General features: G+C 33.3%; 3 protein-coding genes across 3 annotated transcripts in view; 2 read left to right on the forward strand and 1 right to left on the reverse strand.

Moving 5' to 3' along the window:
* The first annotated feature begins 4,340 nt into the window (after nt 1–4,340).
* LOC111411499 (replication protein A 70 kDa DNA-binding subunit B-like) lies at nt 4,341–5,450 on the forward strand. Its single transcript, XM_023042024.1, has 6 exons — nt 4,341–4,455; nt 4,533–4,608; nt 4,680–4,815; nt 4,895–5,055; nt 5,139–5,259; nt 5,340–5,450. The coding sequence occupies exons 1-6, from the start codon at nt 4,341–4,343 to the stop codon at nt 5,448–5,450; spliced, it is 720 nt and encodes a 239-aa protein (XP_022897792.1).
* A 3,985-nt stretch (nt 5,451–9,435) lies between these two features.
* On the forward strand, nt 9,436–11,328 carry LOC111410764 (mitogen-activated protein kinase kinase kinase 3-like). Its single transcript, XM_023041285.1, has one exon. It carries the CDS (start codon nt 9,619–9,621, stop codon nt 11,134–11,136), a length of 1,518 nt encoding a protein of 505 aa, XP_022897053.1. The 5' UTR covers nt 9,436–9,618; the 3' UTR covers nt 11,137–11,328.
* A 1,542-nt stretch (nt 11,329–12,870) lies between these two features.
* The window catches only part of LOC111410765 (ferric reduction oxidase 7, chloroplastic-like), a 6,146-nt gene continuing 4,082 nt past the window's right edge, over nt 12,871–14,934 (reverse strand). The window contains exons 5-6 of the mRNA XM_023041287.1: nt 13,381–13,385; nt 12,871–12,883 (exon numbers count right to left, since the gene is read on the reverse strand). Coding sequence (XP_022897055.1) covers nt 12,879–12,883; nt 13,381–13,385 — 10 coding nt within the window. The 3' untranslated portion in view covers nt 12,871–12,878. The remainder of the gene's footprint in view (nt 12,884–13,380; nt 13,386–14,934) is intronic.

The following is a 14,934-nucleotide window of genomic DNA, read 5'->3' on the forward strand; positions in this document are numbered from 1 at the left end:
CGACCATTCATAGGCGAAACACCATTCGTATATTCATTTAACGGAGTGAAGTCCACTTCTCCCTTAGGTGTTTTGTTTTTCTCTTCTATTAGCCAGTTGAAAATACTAGAATACTCATTTTCATATTTGAAATCCATTATTACATAGTCTTTAGAAATTAAGGTAGAACCATCTTTAATAAGTCGCATTTGTAACTTCAACTCCAACTCAATACTCCAATAGAATAAATACATGTAAACTTAATTTATTAATATCAAACATAAAATTAAATTAATTGTAATTAGTAAACTTCACTCACTGTGGGAGTTACATCTTTTTCTACATCCAACAAATTTTTCAACATGTCTCTTCCAATGTAATTGCCGCTGTCCTCCCAATAAGTACTATATAGAAAAAATATAAATTAATGTTAGATAATATAATTTACTATCCACTGAAAAAAAATATATTTAAGCTAATACTGGTTAAATTTGTTACCCCGGCTGATTATGTAATATCCAATCTTTAATCATGTTGTACTTGTTCTTTAGATAAGCTTCTAAAGGACGACTTTTTTATGACGAAGACAATATCTGTTTTCCCTTACCTTTATTTTCTCTTCTCAACCTTTCAAAACTTCCCGTCTGTTGTTCATATGTTGATGTTTGCCTTGGCAAATCATTGAGAATTGAAATTGTGTGGATAGGAACATCTTGTTGTATAAAACCAATAATGACTTCTATGTTTGATACATTGCTCAATGTATTCTTGTTCTATTTATCTACGTAAGATCTCATTGAACTTAAACTGTTATCCACATAAGATTGCATGTTGCTTAAAATATTATCTTCTTGCCATTTTTGCTGCTGTTGAAATTTCTACTGGAATACTTGTTTGTGGCTGTCAAGAATAGTATCCATGTAAGAACAAATACTAGATTACATATAGTCTTCTTGCCATTTTTGATGTTTTTCAAACAACTGGTTTTGACAGTGAAATATTTCTTCCTTCGGATTATGTCGTACACCAGACACAGCTGATATTACACGTTGCCTATGTATTCCCAGCATTTCTTCCATTTGTTCTCAAGTTATATAGTTGGAAGCATCAAAAGCAGAAGCAACTCCAAGAGAAGTTCTCGAACACTGTGAATAATCATTTCTTGCACAAAGATGTTTTCTGGGATTTGTTGTATTTTGTTGTCTAATTTCACATTGACAATACCATCTAAGATGCTATGTTGATTATCCGCTGACATTGAAAGAGTTGTAAACCATGACAATTATAACTCTTCTTCAATGGGATATAATACTGTAACTACCTCAATCTGTAATCATGATAACTAAGTTTAGTTTTTAAATGATGAAATAAAAATGTAATTGTGCATTCGTAAAAAAATATGTTATACCTCCTTGGTGACCAAAAAATATTTTACCGTTTTCTCAGTCGAGGACGTTGTACTGTTTTGTATCTCTTACATCCAAATTTTTTTCAATCTGAAATACTTCATATATCTAGAACTGCAAGTAATTATAATATTTTGTTATACAAATAAGTTATGCGTAATATATATAACAATAAAAGAATAGAAAAAATTTATCTGAAATGCAAGTGGATATCCTTTTAATGCATATTTGCAATCTGTTTGATTTTGTTATACTCTTTGCACTCTTTCAACTTGTGATTCTTGCAAAGAATTTAACAAAACAAAATATACTTTTCGATCCCATGGATAAGCAAGAAAGTCATCGAGATGCTCAACCATACCAAGAGTCATATAATCAATAATTTTGCCAGTTGGTTTCAAAACACACTCCACAAACATAACCAATCCTAGCTTAAATTTATCTATATAGTCTTCGCATGAATGGAACGCTTGATGCAACATTCTCATATTAATTCTTCTTGTACCATTGAAATATTGATTTATAAGATGATAGTTATTATGATTAATCTCCACAGATGGTTTATGGCATGGTAATCCAGTGATGAGACAATATTCTTGCATGCTAAACTTGGCAATACGATCATCTAACCGTACCCACACTTCGTTATTTTTACCACAATGCACAAGCCTCATCACAAATTCATGTATCAATCTTCTACTAAATTGTTCCTCTTCTTCCCTATAAATAACTCCTGCAAAAAATTCATAGAAATTGTTACACATAATAGAAGCTTGTTGATTTGCATCTATAAATTCAATAAAATCTTAGAGATATTTACGATTTGGATATTAACAGATAGTGGCAGAGAACCATTGATTTGGAGAGACAATATATTCTAGAGACATCTACATAATAAAAAAAATAGACAAATTTATATTTTTAAGAATTCCATAAATTCTAACTCTATTTCTACATCTCACAATGGCAACAATTCAGGTATTATTATCAATGTTTTAGATAATTATGACAAAAGAATACTAAAATTCCAAGATTTTATACATGCTATATTTCAGGTAGAATGAAGGCTTATATGAATAACTAAGACTATAATTTTCCCTTCATCTTATCTTTCTTTTTCTGCCTGTTGGAGATTTTATTTTGAAACTTGTTATAATTTTTACTTGCTTTTGCATTATTAGTTCTGCAGTAAATATTTTAGTATAAAATCTAAATTATTTTTAAGAAGAAAATATGAATATATTGTATACATACGAAGATTAAGAAAGCAAGACAAGTCTCTTCATGCACGGAAAGTAAGCCTCTCCGTGTACGGAGAGGCCGCCTATTTATGCACCTCCGGTGCCCGACAACATTTTCTTATTGATTTTAACAATAAATCTTACCTTTTATCTAGCTAAATGTTTGCACCTTGGCACTTCTCTCTACTTTAAAAACTCTTCCTCTTTTGCAAAAATGTAAAATTGGTAAAAAGTTAGTAGGATTGATGAGATAAAATGTTAGAAAGATTGTTCACGTATGAATTCTCGTGACTTTTAGTAGTTGAGATAATAAGTGAAGATAATAATTGTAGGAATATTATTTTGTTGTTTTGTGAGTTAGTTGGGATAATAATTGTAGGAAATAATTTTTTTTGACTTTTTTTCTTTTTTCTTTTTTTATTTCTTTAACATATTCATTCACATTTATATTAAAAAAAAAAACTAATAACTAATTTTATCAAATTTGTCTTGGATGAACAAAGTATATCATAAATATCTTTTCTAAAAACTCTTTCTCATCATAAATTATCATTCTACTTGTACTGAAACTAAAACTTTACCACTCCATATCTATTTACAAAGTTATTACTCAGTATAAAGTATGACAGTATATAAAATCAAATTACAAAAATTATTACTCAATAAAGTATAGCACGATGAAATTTTACAGACTGTAACATAGCTTTATTTTAATTTTATATGGTACAAAAAATAGAGTTAATATTATTTTAAATATCTTACTCTAATAATTAATTCAATTCATCTCATTAGTACTACAAGTTTACAAGTAATCCCCATACCAGGTATGTCTATAGATTAGATTTTACAATGTATTACTGATAAATATAATAATATAAAAATATAAATGATATAACTCTAGATGTCTATATACATCTTTTGTTTCTGATTGGTTATCTCAAAAGAAACATTTTTTCTCAAAATTTACTCTGTGTCTTCATCCTGTTTATACAAATATTGTTACCATCACAATCACAATGGAAGAAAAGTACCAACTTATACCAGAAATTCTATCCAACAATAAAAAATGGAAAGTCAAAATAATTATTGTAGAGAAACAATCACCAAAACCTTCAAGACAAGGCAATGGAAGATACCAACACATAATGTTAATGGATACTGACGTAAGTTATACAATTATTTAGTATTATTTTTCTTTTTGAAAATATGTTTTCTCTCTTTTATATATATATATACATGTATATATGTATATATATACATGTACATATGTATATATATATATATATATATATATATTATTACTGCGTTCGAAAATCAACTTCTCCTTGGAAAGACCTATGCAATTTCTAAAGCTTATATTAAAAACAACACTAGAAACTACAAATATTCAACAGGAGCTCTACAATGGACGATTTCTGAAGAAACTCGTGTTCAAGAGTTGAATGACAATAATCTGGAACTTGTTTTCTTGACATATCACCTGACTTTTTTCGATGAAGTTGAGCATTTATGGGCACAAACACTGATACTATTATATATAATTTAATTAAATAATTAATATTACAGTCAACACAAAAAAAATTTATTTATTTTTCATTTTGCAGACATTTTGGCTATTGTGATTGATATGATACCTAAACGATTGATTCAATCAAAGGATGTCAACCAAACTTGGGTATAAGATGTAATACTTCTAGACCAAAAATTCAAAACAATGATATTGACACTGTGGGATTCATTTGTTGACAGAGAATGCAAATTATTCTCAGAAAATATTGACAAGAAACCAGTAATCTTTGCAACAAACCTAAAAGTCACCTCTTTTTTGGGTAAGTTTTTATTATTTTTCCTTATTTAAATTCTGCTTAAAAATGCATTTCATATCTTACATCAATGAATTATATAGGTTTAAAACTCTCCACAAAATTTCGTAGTACCTTCATGAATAGTCTTTTCGTTGCAGTACAAAAATGGGTTGAATGGTATGTATGTATATCCTTCCGCTTACAATTATTATGATTTTATTCAGCTTATTTACTCTTTCATTTTTCAGGAAAGATACAAGTTTAGACAAAGTCGATGAGTTCATTTTGAAAAAGCCATACACTAAAAAATCTGCCACAAAATTGTCTCCTCCAATGCACAACAAATTTATCTTAATTCAAATTCTACAAGACCGACTTTTACCAGTATTTATATATTCCTGTACACAATAAAATTATGGTTTCTATTTATGTTTCTTTATAAGTTACAATTTCTTTTTTTCAGAGAAAATTTTATTGGGTGAATGCCACTGCAAAAATGGAAAAAATATATCAGAAATGTTGGTACATGACTTGCAGCAGTTGTTATCAGCGATCAAGCGTTGATTTTGGTGAAATATATGTTTGTATTTTCTGTAAAAGTTCCAATTCCAAAGCTATTACTCGGTAAAATATGTTTTTCCACACCTTTCTAATAATATATATATATTTTTTCCTACATAAATAAATAACTACTCTCTTTATTTCAGAGCAAGAGCATATGTCCAATTATCAGATGTCACAAGATGTATAAATGCAAGTGCAATTAGTGAAGCTGCAGAAAAATTTATGTTCACAGATGCACAAATTTTGATGGAAGAAACAAACTTTGTAATAATTTACAGTCTTCTTCAATCTCTATTTTGGTATATTTGATCGATTTTTTCATAACACTCATATTTTTTATATAGGGTTCACAAGCAGATTTTGTAGATATAATTGGAAAAATGCAAAACATTGAAAGAACATTCTATCTCAAAGCGACTCAAGCAAAACCTAATTCATCCAATTACAAATTTTAATATCATTTCCGTCGAATGTTTAACTACAGATGAAGCACAAGAATGCCATCAAAAGAATATTGATTCTGAAAAAAATTTGAAAATTTTTGACATAGATGCAGATAATAATTGGTCCTTTCCAGAAAAAAAACTCTTTTCAAATCAGCTATTCACCAATCAGAAAATCCTAGTTCAAATCCATTTACATCAGACAAAATGAAAGAAAAAATAGAGTAGAAAATGGAATGAAAAAATTCAGCAGATCTTTTGAAATAACTGAAAAATCAAGCCAGTTCATTTTGGATAATATTGTATATATTTTTGGTATGATTTGTAGTTATTTAATAGCTTTCAATGAAATTACTTTCTCTTCAATTTACATCTCAGTAATTTCTCATTTTCAAAAACTTAAAACTCTTTTTAAAAAAAAAAAAAATTCTACACATTCGACGCTAATAATAACATAATCTATACAATACTCGAACAACGCACGAGACAAGCACTGGTGTGTGTGTGTGTGTGTGTGTGTGTGTGTGTGTGTATGGAGAGAGATAGAGTGGATAGTGGTTGTGTGGTCTTATGAAATGTGAGGATAAAATTAAAGTTTGACTTTGATTTTTAAATAGTAAAAAGGTTATAATTTAGGGCAATTTTAAATGTTTATAAGTTATAGGTCTACAAAATATGTAGATAATATTAGTAATTGTAAGTCATACAAAATGTAAAAAAAAAAAATAAAAACTAAATTGTTTAACCAACTTAAATTATAAATTTCTAATATGAACTTACGTCTAGCAAAAGAAAAAATCTTCAAATCTGAAGCTTTTGGACATGTGGTCCAAGCACCAAACCATATAATGTTAATAGTACCTATGTAAAAGGAAATGAAAAAAAATAAAGCAGTCAAATATTATGCACGACTCTTTACATGATTTTTATAAAAAATTATATAAATAGATAAATTTACATGTACTGGATGAACAAGTCTATATGATGTTACCCGATGAATAAAACTTTAATATATTTGTAATTTATATGATTAGACCTACTAATATATCATGTCTAACAATAGTATCTCTATAAAATCTCTAAAGGATTTATATGCCCAAAAATATAGTTTAAATTTTCGAGAATTATAGAGGCACTTTGTAATTTGGACTTATACAATATGATCGTATATTCATATTAATGAATATTTGTAGAAAAATATGATAAAATAATGAACATATGTGTCCATGTGTGTCTAAACAATATCAACATCTTGATATGTTATTATTACTGTTGAAGAATTATACATTATTGAAACTCTTGAAAGGGTTTTTGAAGGCAGTTGATTATTTAAAAAAAAAGAATTCATGATAAAATGATTGTGGAAGAATGAAATTTGTTGTGAACCTGCATATCCAACATTTAACCAATTGAATTCTTGTTCACGAATCGATTTATGTAAAACAAATCACCTAATAATAATAATAATAATAATAATAATAATAATAATAATAATAATAATAATAATAGTCTTCAAAATATTTTATATGGAAAAATGATATATGTATTGACACTTGATGATTATTTTTTACTTGAACTGAAAAGAGGATCATTTTCAACCATCGAAATGATAATGAATGTCTTATGGGTCTTGAAATATCGTATCTTAGTGCAATGGATGCTCCATTTTTATCTTGTCAATATTTGATATTAGTTAGTTAGGATGATGTTGGTGCATTATTCTTTTTAATAAATTATGAAAGTTGTCTCACTGACACCCTTTCTATAAAAATCAATTTGACAAATCTTTAATCGAGAAAAAAAAAATATAACATGTATTTATTAACCACCATGATAATATTACCTAAGATCTAGCTATATATCGTATTTATTAACTTCTCAAGTATTGTAGTAGATAATACTTTCATGAATATGTATGCTACACAAATCATCATGATAATCACATGTGAATAGAATGATTAATGACCTTTTATGTAGATTTCAACCATTATGTTAACTACAGTCAATCAGGGATAAATAAATATTTCGTACAAAAAATGATATTACTTTAAGGCTATAATAAAACAATATGGAACACATTTCATCAAATTTGTGACATTGAAGAAATTGGCTCACATTGGTTTTCATTAATTGAAATCAAATGGATATTTGTACTCTTTTTCATTCGCTCTAGTTTTGTCTAGTTGAATTTTCTTGACAAAGTTTTAATAAGACAACTCTTAATTTTTTATTTTACTTTTTTTCTTCGTTTGGTATTTTTGTCGTATTGATTTTTTTTTTTTTCAAATAAGATTTTTAACGTAAGAGTTATTGTGTAATTATTCATTCAAGGATGAAAGTTATAAATTAAATATTTGTAAATGGCAATTGTAAATGTAAACGTTGTCTTTAGGGGTAGCAGCCTCGTGCATATCCCAACTAGCAAATGATGTCCAAGGGGGTGACTATGGTGCATAGGTTTGGGGAAGTGGTAGCTAGCTTGATAATATCAAATTGAAGTTAAGTGACCTAATTGCAAATATGATAAGAGTTCAATGATCTCGAGTGCATTTTACGCAATGTTTAAAAATTCAATCTCGAGTGCATTTTACTCATATGTCAAACCGAATGGACCAAAAATTGACCCTTAAGAGAGTCTACATTTTGTAATTGATTATGTCGGTGTTAATGGAGAGATTAAAAGCCGGGTTAATTGTGGTTAATGGCATAACTCCTAGCCTATCAATTCTCCGTTTCACCCTATTTATTTAGTCATCTTCCTCCCTTAATCTCTCTTCTTTGCATAAAATTTTGTCTTCTGTCTGTATATATATTTTCCACTTTCTATCAAGGTCTTGGTGGTGATAGTGTTCAAATGCTAAGTCAGTTCGTTGGAGTAGCATTTGCAATGCTCAGACTCTACTAATTTTCCGTTGTATATTGGGAAACAAACGTTCGAGTTATACATCAAGTGCTGATGGTGAGGAATGTATCCGTTTTAATTAAACTGTGTTTAAACGTGCCTTGACTAGGGTTGGACATGGTCTGGTTCGGTTCTAACGAGAACCGAACCGACCCGAAATTTTGGGTATTTAGTAAGTGGAACCGTCGGGTCCAAATTTAATTATGGAACCGTTCGGGTTCGGTTCCATTCGGTTCGGTTCGGTCCGGTTCGGTTCTATTCGGTTCCGTATTATAATTAAATTTTTTAATATATACAAAGTTACGTTAATTTAATTAATGATATATTTAATATTAGCTCTTACAAAATAACGTAGTTCAATCTTATGTGTTTCACATCTATCTTTGCTGAATTCTTCATAAATTTGATTATCAAAATTATAGAAAGAGAAAGATAGCGAGCTCAAAATAATTAAGAGAGATGTTGTAGAGTTTTAATTCGATTTTTTCCGGTAGAAACAACACTACAGTAAAATAATAGATTTGGATAAAATTGAGGTCAATTTGATTAAGTCGATTTTGAACTAAATATTAGAAATTGGAAAATCATATTTTGTAGTTTGAACTAAATTAACTAGTTAACAAATTTATATAGAAAAAATAAATTTTTTTTACTTATTTAAAATAAATTAATTAAAAAAATTACGGAGATTCAGTTCTTATTCGGTTATTCGGGTCTTGGCCTAGAACCGAGAACCGAACCATACCCGTCGGTTCTTGATTCAAATACCCGTTCGGGTATTTAACTTGAGAAGAACCGTCGGGTTCGGTTCTTTTCGGTTCGGTCGGTACGGTTCGAAAGTTTTGTCCAGCCCTAGCCTTGACTTAAAAGTTCACTTGCTCTTCTATTATTTCCTACAATTTTAGATTACTTGTTTACGGTAATTAATTAAGTTATTTTAATATACAATATTTTAGCTAACAAATTCCGGTTTAAAAACACTTGACAGGATTTCAAATTTTTCAAACACAGGATTCAACGTCAACACGGAAACAATAGTACTTTCATAATTGAAATTCCACTCAGAACTTAAAATTCCTAGTTCTACCGTGAGTGAACTTGTCATGACTTCAATGAGAAATAAAATTCCTAATTCTACCATGAATGAACTTGCCATTACCTCTATATACTATAATTAAGGGAAGAAAAAATTCAGCATAAACCCTAAATTTTCGCTTCACTTTGTTCTAAAATTTCACTATATTTCGTTTCAATTTATAGTCAAGAAAAAGAAAATTAATGGATTCCTGGAAGAAAGCTCACAATCTTGGTGCAGGTACGTATGGAACAGTATATTTGGCGGAAAAGTTCAATCCTCATCTTTCTATTGCCACCGCCGCCGTTAAGTCCGCAGCTATTTCGCATTCGACTTCGCTGAAGATTGAAGGAGATATTTTGTTCGAACTGAGAGGCTGCCGAGAAATTGTCCAGTGTTTTGGAGAGGATATAAGCTATGAAAACAATAGAAAGGTCTACAATCTTCTCCTTGAATACGCATCTGGTGGATCCCTCGCCGATTTGATCAAGAAATCAGCCGGCAATATGCCAGAATCTCTCGTTGCGTGTTACAGTTATATGCTGCTTAAGGGTCTCTCTCACGTTCATGAGAAAGGGTACGTTCATTGCGACATAAAACCCAGCAATATTCTTGTCTTTCCCAGCACAGATGGTAGTAATGTACACAATCTCAAGATAGCAGATTTTGGACTGGCCACGAAAATTGGAAACGACAAAATCTTGCCTTCTGAGCGATCGATTAACATCAGAGGCACACTGCGCTATTCGTCCCCAGAATCGATAGTTAAGGGGAAGAACAAGCCAGTTAGTGATATATGGTCTCTTGGTTGCACTATCGTGGAGATGATCACAGGGAAACTCATCTGGTCGACTGCTGGAAGTAAAGAAGAGATTATTCAGGAGATTGCATTTGGTAATCCAATACCTGAAAATATTTCAGATATTGCAAAAGATTTCTTGAATAAATGCTTCGAAAAGTATCATGGAGACAGATGGACAGCCGACATGCTATTGGATCATCCATTTATTGTCAAGAATTTAAAAGCATTGCCTCCAAATTTTAACGATCGAGTGCTGCTCTCTCGGACTAATCCCTTTTCGACTGGTATATGGGCTTCTGAATTGAACCTATTTACCACTCGACCGGAGCAGGAAAAACCTACTGCTTCATGTAATATTGTATCTCGTCTGTTATGTGCACCCCGCAAGAACGAGAATGTTCGTGGTCAGATTCTACTGCCTTATCAGCAATGTGCACCCATCAAGAATCAGAATGTTGGTGCTCAGATTCTACCACCTTATCAGCAATGTACACCTATCAAGAATCAGAATGTTCGTGGTCCGCTATGTGCACCAGGCAAGAATCAGAATGTTCGTGGTCCGATTCTACTACCTCACCGGCTATGTGCACCCGGCAAGAATCAGAATGTTCGTGGTCCGAATGTTCATGGTCCGATTCTACTACCTCACCAGCTGTGTGCACCCAGCAAGAATCAGAATGTTCGTGGTCCGATTCTACTACCTTACCAGCTATGTGCACCCACCAAGAATCAGAATGCTCGTGATCAGCTTCTACTACCTCACCAGCTGTGTGCACCCAGCAAGAATCAGAATGTTCGTGGTCCGATTCTACTACCTTACCAGCTATGTGCACCCACCAAGAATCAGAATGCTCGTGATCAGCTTCTACTACCTCACCAGCTATGTCAACCACACAAGAAGGTTCAAAATGCAATATGAAGTTCGTTATGTTGCTATTGTTTTGCTGTGCAGAACTTGGTGTCTTTTGGAAGCCATGATACTAGTTCAGTTATATGTCGTAGTTTTGTATAATATAGGTTATTTCTAGTTCATCGAGACAACGAGTTTGTTTTTCTTTTTGTTGATATGTAAATTTACAACTTCATGTATGAATAAACTTACAATGACTTTGTATTATTTTCTTTGATTAAGATCCAATTCAATAATGTCATAACCTCGTATCTTGGGCTAAATTGTAAGTGTTCTCAATTGCTGGTGGTTGTGGTAATGCTTTAGGATTGTACATCTGAGTTCTGGTCTTTGACAATACTGAATAATGCTAACATTTTTCCGGCCCAGAATTCTTGTTTGGTTCTTTAAGGATATGATGCCTTGGACATGGGCCAAATCTCTCAAGGCTTTAAGAGATGGGAAAAATTCATAAGTCATTAATTAAGTATGGACAATTCAAAATTTAGGTTTTAAGTTTAAAAAATGCAAAATTAGGTATTAACTAATTAATTAAAAATATTGATTAATTAAACATAATAACATCACAAATATACAATTAATGGCCACATATACATAATTGTAGGTCACAACTTATTTATTATTCACATATTATCAAATTAATTGGTTACAGATTATTCAAGGTCATAAATAAAAAATTTTATAGGTCACAGATCAAAAAAAATTATCGGTCATAGTTTATCTATCGATAACATATTTTCAAATTTGTTGGTCATAAATTATCGAATTTTAAAGTCACGATTTAATAGTTAATAACCAAATATCAAATCGTTGGTCACATACATTAAACACCTCACCCCCAATCCAAATCCACCATCAATACTTGGTCATAAATCAACTAAATAATTTGCCACAATAACTATTACACCCACCCCGCTACAACACCACCACAACCCAAAAAAAAAAATGGCCACCAAAACACACCACTGCCTACACCACACAATCGCGACCACCATCTCGCCATCGATACAACGAGCACTACCAGTTCTACTACCAACAAGAACGACCAAAATCCCCAACACAACCAAAACACAATGACCAAAAACACACCACCACTATCCCCAACACCGCACCACCACTGCCGAAGCCACCCCTATCACATCATAACAATCGATCAAAACCACTGCACGCCGTCAGAGCCACCACCGTACACAGTAGTCCTAGTCATCACACCGCACACCTCTACCTCCACCTCCACCTCCACCTCCACCTCCACCGCACCACACCACACCATCACGGCACCTACAACAACGTAGTAGCACAGCACCGCTGCACCACACACCTGACACCTCAACCATCACTGCACCGCACACCTCCAACATCGAGCCATCAATCATTACACCACTCAAAAATTAAAAAAGAAAAAGAAAAGAAAAGGAAGAAGGATGAATCTGCAGAAGCTCGATGTGGGTGGAAAACACTGCAACTTGCGGTGATTCGCACTCTTTCTAGGATGATATGTGATGCTACCAAAAAATAGTACCTAAAATATCTTGAACTCGATGATTGAACTCCGAACTTTGATAAACACGAATGGCCTTCGAATACCTGCAACAAAGGCAACAAGGTGTGTGCTCGTCGCCCCTCCGATGCTTAAGTCAGATAGGGAATTTAGTGTGTGAGACTATAAACTGGAAATAATGAAAAACGTACCTCAAGAATGAGCACGGGTTGTATATTTATAGGTGTTAATGATAGAGTTCTAGAAGAACTTATCCTTTTGTGGTCCTTATCCTTGTAGGATAAGGAGTTAGTGTTTCAGTTAGTGTTTCATTCCAAGTGTTCAATAATTGTTTGAGTCGAAGGAGTCAAATAGGGTAAGGATTGCGACTTAAGTAGAATTAGTGCACTCATAGGTCGTTAAGAAGTGCGTGGCGAGTTGACATACCCCGACCTTAAAGGCTCGACCTTGATTTGGTAGTTTTGGGTGATGTCAAGGTCGGGGTCAAGGGATCGAGTTTGGGATTACAAGATTTGGGGTCATCACAGGCCCCCGTGCATCGAGGTCGTAGATTTTCTGTCCAAGCATGATCTACGAGTAAAGATGTAAAGGCATAGATGTCCATACGTCTTTCCACGTGTCAAACGTTGAATGAGATGTCAGAGAACGACCTCAGATGGCTGCCATGTGCACTGTCAGGTCACGATCTTGGATGGCCGCCACGTGTCTTCGTTCAAAGGCCAGGATTAATAGACCGTTGACCTTCCAAAAACCCCTATAAATAGTCACCACATTTCACTTTCACTTTTCACTTTTCACTCTCCAGTAAAAGAAAGCTCGAGCTCAGGGATAGTGGGTTAGTAAGCGATCATCCAAAAAACGTAAGAGTTCGAGACTTTAAGTTTTAATTATTTGATTTAGTATTATGTCGAGTAGTAGTAGTACGGGGTCGAGTAAGAGTGATAGTAGCTGTCCATCCAGAACCTCGAACCGTAGTGATAAATCTAAGGACGTAGGTACATCCCTGATCCCCAGGGCCATTCCTGTTAGTTTTCATACCGACGACTTGGTCTATCCTAAAGAACCAACCAAGTATAAAGAACATGTGATTATTAAGATAGCGAGAGAGTTCGGGGTTATGCCCATTTGTGATGTGAGAGCCCCAGGGTCTACTGAGACCGTGTTAGAAGCTCGAGAGGGAGAGATGACCTTTTTTAGAGACGCTCTAAAGGTCGGGCTTAGGTGGCCCCTTCACCCATTCTTTATCCATTTCTTGACCTCGTACTATTTATGCCTTGGCCAACTAGCCCCGAACAGTTGGAGATTGCTGGTATACTTCTTTATATTATTTAGGTGTCTCGAGATCGAGCCTAGACTCGATCTCTTATGAATGGTCTATGATATGAAATTCTCCCCGAGGTACAATTGTTTCGTTTGCTTATCAACCAAGGAGGCACTTGAAACACCGAGCTCACTTCGGGGTTGGAAAGAAAGATTCTTTTTTGTGAGGCCTCAGGACCCCGACCATCATTTTAGCCCGAAGTGGGAAATTCCTAATAAGGATATGTTTAACGAAGATTAGGCCTATTTCGAGGTTTTAGAGAGAGATAGGTTGAGGTTAGTGAATCACGATCCTTTGGCAAAGAAGATCGACTATCTACTCGAGGATGACGCCCTCGACCTTGCCAACGTGAAAGGCCTCAAGCGTATGATTTTTCTTTTCACTTTTTTTTTGTGTAATGTTGCGATTTCTTGCCTAAGCATTGATCTATAGTTCGAGCTAATATCTTTTTTATTTTTTTTTTGCAGAACTTGAAATGTTTTTCAATCCATCTGCACTCTTGGATAACGTACATCAGAGGGCAAGGGGCTCGAAGTCCAAAACCCTAACAAATGCCCCGTCCAAAGGGAAAAAACGGGCACAAGAGACTGCCCGACCAACCCTAACCAACATGGGGCAGAGCTCAAAAAGCCCGACCCCTCCAAGCAAACCCGTGTTTCACGGGGTGCCTTTCTTCTTGGCACAGAAAAAGACACCGTACGGCAGTAGTCTGCTCCGCTAGACTACCTTCCGCCTTTTCTCGGTCGCGTCGGGACGAAAGAAAATTTGATTACAATTTTGTAGAAAGCTTACGATAGAGAATTTGAATACATTGAAAGTAAATTGAACATTGATTGATAAAAACTGAAAATTACAATTGACGAAAGCAGAAAATTACAATTGCTGGTGCAAGGGGCAGACACCAGTGAGCTTGAAAGATTTTTGAATGACTAATACCCCCTATAATAGTATTCGGAACAAAAACCTAAGTGACAGGAGTAGACGT

The sequence above is a fragment of the Olea europaea genome, chromosome 15 (assembly GCF_002742605.1).
Source record: "Olea europaea var. sylvestris chromosome 15, O_europaea_v1, whole genome shotgun sequence".
Classification (NCBI taxonomy): Eukaryota; Viridiplantae; Streptophyta; class Magnoliopsida; order Lamiales; family Oleaceae; genus Olea; species Olea europaea.